At 41.0% G+C, this 3,132-nt stretch overlaps 1 protein-coding gene across 2 annotated transcripts in view; it reads right to left on the bottom strand.

The window, feature by feature from the left end:
* Window positions 1-366: 366 nt before the first annotated feature.
* Window positions 367-3,132, bottom strand: part of TTPAL (tocopherol (alpha) transfer protein-like) — a 4,440-nt gene continuing 1,674 nt past the window's right edge. Inside the window, exons 3-4 of one of the 2 annotated variants that reach the window (XM_009888950.1) lie at window positions 1,560-1,670; window positions 367-810 (exon numbers count right to left, since the gene is read on the bottom strand). In XM_009888950.1, the coding sequence (XP_009887252.1) occupies window positions 535-810; window positions 1,560-1,670 (387 nt within the window). In that variant the 3' untranslated portion in view covers window positions 367-534. The remainder of the gene's footprint in view (window positions 811-1,559; window positions 1,671-3,132) is intronic. The other variant, XM_009889025.1, reaches the window with a different exon arrangement.

Here is a 3,132-nt window from a genome sequence, read left to right as displayed (position 1 = left end):
TATTTCAGAAATGCCAACTCACAATCTGAATCAAGTGTTAGAGGACAGGCCAAGTTAGACTTCTATGTTTTTAAGCAATCTTCACTGACAGAACTACATTTTGCAGGCTTCAAAAGCAATTTTGTTATCTTGGATTACTGGTGTTTGCAGAAGGGGAAGGGAACAGATGGTCACAAGGCTAGTAAGTTATTGTTGTCGCTTTTCACCTGTGTGGGGAAGGGGTAAGAAACTATCAAGCTTACTATCCTGCAATATTTTTCTTTCCTTTAGCATTGGAAATAATAGGCCAGTTTGCATCATTCACACAGAGGTTAATGAGCCTCAAGTATTCTACATAACTTGTGCTCTTTGACTTTACCCTCCCCGAACTCTGCCCTGCCCCCATTGTGCCCTTTTCAGCTTCCTTTGGTTCTACAGTGTAAAGTGCCTCAGCGGTCTGTTCCTAACTGCAGGTTTAGGAGTAAGGCAGAGTTCACAACACCTCCTATCAGAACAGATCGTAACTGTGCTGGAAAACTTCCCTTCACTGGTTTGTTAATAACAGTAATAGAGCTGAGGTTTCATGCCTCGCAGAGAATCATCACACTGCTTTTCATCAGCATCCCCACTCACTAGCATGTCATGGGGAGAGCTGTCACATGGGAGAACCAGCTGTGAGAAGTCACGAAGAAGGTCCTCTTCAGAAGCTAGCAGCAGCTCGTTCCATGCAGAGATGTCCAGCTTCCCTGAAGTACCACCGTACTCTTCAGGAAGGATCACTGGAGGAATGTTTTGATGAAGGGAATTCAGATCACAGCCATGAAGGAAAAACTGAAGAAGAAAGCAAAGGGCAGCTTTGATAGTGCATATCAAACACTTTACAGCCAATTACTGAAACAGTCAGTTAACAACCTGATTTTGAGCTAAAGAGCAAATTTTAGAAGTGATGTCCTTACGGGCTAGTGGCAGGATACAACACTGGGCAGGTGCAGTTAGACACACTAGTGAGAGAAGCCTTGAGAGGTTCTGAGTCTAGTGCAATTTAAATCCCAGCAAGACAGACTTGACATTTGCTAGCCTGTGCAGAGGTTCCAAATTCAGCTCATCCCCAAGTTCATTCATGGGATTGGAAGTACTTATTTTTGTGGAAAAAAGCATCATCCTTTGCAACTGCATCCAGTCCTAAGGCAAGAATAGTAGTGCCACACGGGACGTTTGCATAAGGGGGGAGAGCAAGGAAGGGGCAACACAGATTTTCTGTGATACCACCTCATAAAAAAGTGTTACTTGCCAAGATAATCCAACCCCAGGGATGGAATTAGTGTCCTGAATACACAGCATATGTACTAAAGATCCATATTAATGTTATACCAATATTAAATTCCTCAAAGCTTCTCTCTCATGGAAGAATTTTCCCAACAGCCATATTTTAAAAATTAAAACAGAAAAGACCAGTTAGATAAAGTAAATGGCACCAACTTTTTTCTAGCTGTGAGGTTTTTCAACAGTTTTTACTTGCAGTGGCCAAGCAAGGAACTTACAAACATTAGCATTAATGTTAAAATGACACAAATCCTTACCCGATTTGCTATCTTTTCCTTCAGAAAAGGCTTGATGATTGCAAAAATGCCTTTGAATATACGAGGCTCATTTATTATGTTAACGGCTTTTATTCGAATGGGGAATCCATCCTGAAGGGTAAAGAAGATTTTTATAATGCAGTTTAAAAAAAACATTTGCCATCTTCCTCTTTTTAAAATATCCTGAGACTGACTGCCAGCACAACCCACTGGCTCCCAAACCTCCATCTGAGGTACCAACATAAACCAATATGGCAACAGAAACGCACCTTGTAATAGGGAATAGTCTTAAGATGAGATCCGTGGGCATAAAAGTAAAGTCAAGAGACTACAAAACCTTGCATCAAGAAATGTATTTCTGTCAGTGAATCTTCATTTCTTATGTTGTTCTTCATCTCCTCTGACAAAGATACTTAGGTAAGCACTGTCCTTTGAGTATTCCCAACCCTGATAAGGACGCAGTTACAAAGTGATATCCCTCGCTTCTGAGGAGTGCACCACGCTCAGAGACAGAGCAGGCTGGTTCTAAAGTTGTGTCCCGCTACAAGATTTGGTGCCTACAATACTCTAAAATGTGTTTTTATATTAGGAAGAAACCTAATATCACTATTTTTCTGCCATCCCAACTATTCTGTCATGCTAACTGCAAAAGACAAGGAGGCTCTGATGCCAACAGAACACATGGTGTCACCTCTGTAAGACTGTTTAAAACAAGTTAGTTATGGGATTTATGCTGGCAAAATTTATTTGCAGAAACATTTTTCTAAGGCAAAAGCTCATGATCAGCAATTAAGGTCTCATGTGCCACAGTGAAGTTTCTTTCCCTTTTAACCAGCTCTACATATACAAAAGCAAGCAGTCAATGCTTGGAGTGAAAAGCAGGTAACATGCACTGCAGGAGTATTTTTCTCCTTATGAAGCTCATCTTTACAAGAGATGCAGCTCAGCGAGGTTGATGCAACACATTTATATACCACCCATACCTTTATGTCCTTCACCAAGTTCAGCTTTTCTTTTGAGAATAGCTTCCACTAATAACAGCAGGACACAAATCACTTTATTTGTGCAAATTTAACTTAATATAAGTTCTGATACTTAAATGACAAATTTAGATCATAATTTAAAGGAGTTATTATATAGGCATTCATAAATTCACTAGTCTCATTTCCATAAACTCCCCTGATTCCCCCTATCCTTCCTTATCCCTGCCCCTCCTCCCCAGATACAACAAAGAACGTAACCAGCTCAGGCCAGAATACAAGTAACGAGGGAATGAACCCATTCAAGAGAAGTCTTCCTCATCTTACTCCTCCAGATAGCCCACTAAAACATCAACTAAAATCATCAGACCTTCCTGCCACTTTGGTCAGGTTACTCCTCACTCCTTTCACCTTCCTATTTTGTACACCTCCACTTGTGCTCACACCCTTGCTCTAACGAGCAGTTCAGTGATCAGTGAGTGACCTGCTCCATCTCTGCTGATGGGAACCATTTAAATAACAAGCCCTTCCTCAGCATTCAGGCAAAACGGTGTCTTCTCTCTAACTGTAATTCATTGCTCTCTCTCTTTCCC

Source organism: Charadrius vociferus, unplaced genomic scaffold (assembly GCF_000708025.1).
Source record: "Charadrius vociferus isolate BGI_N301 unplaced genomic scaffold, ASM70802v2 scaffold280, whole genome shotgun sequence".
Taxonomy (NCBI): Eukaryota; Metazoa; Chordata; class Aves; order Charadriiformes; family Charadriidae; genus Charadrius; species Charadrius vociferus.
This window is presented reverse-complemented; position numbering and strand designations above follow the sequence as displayed.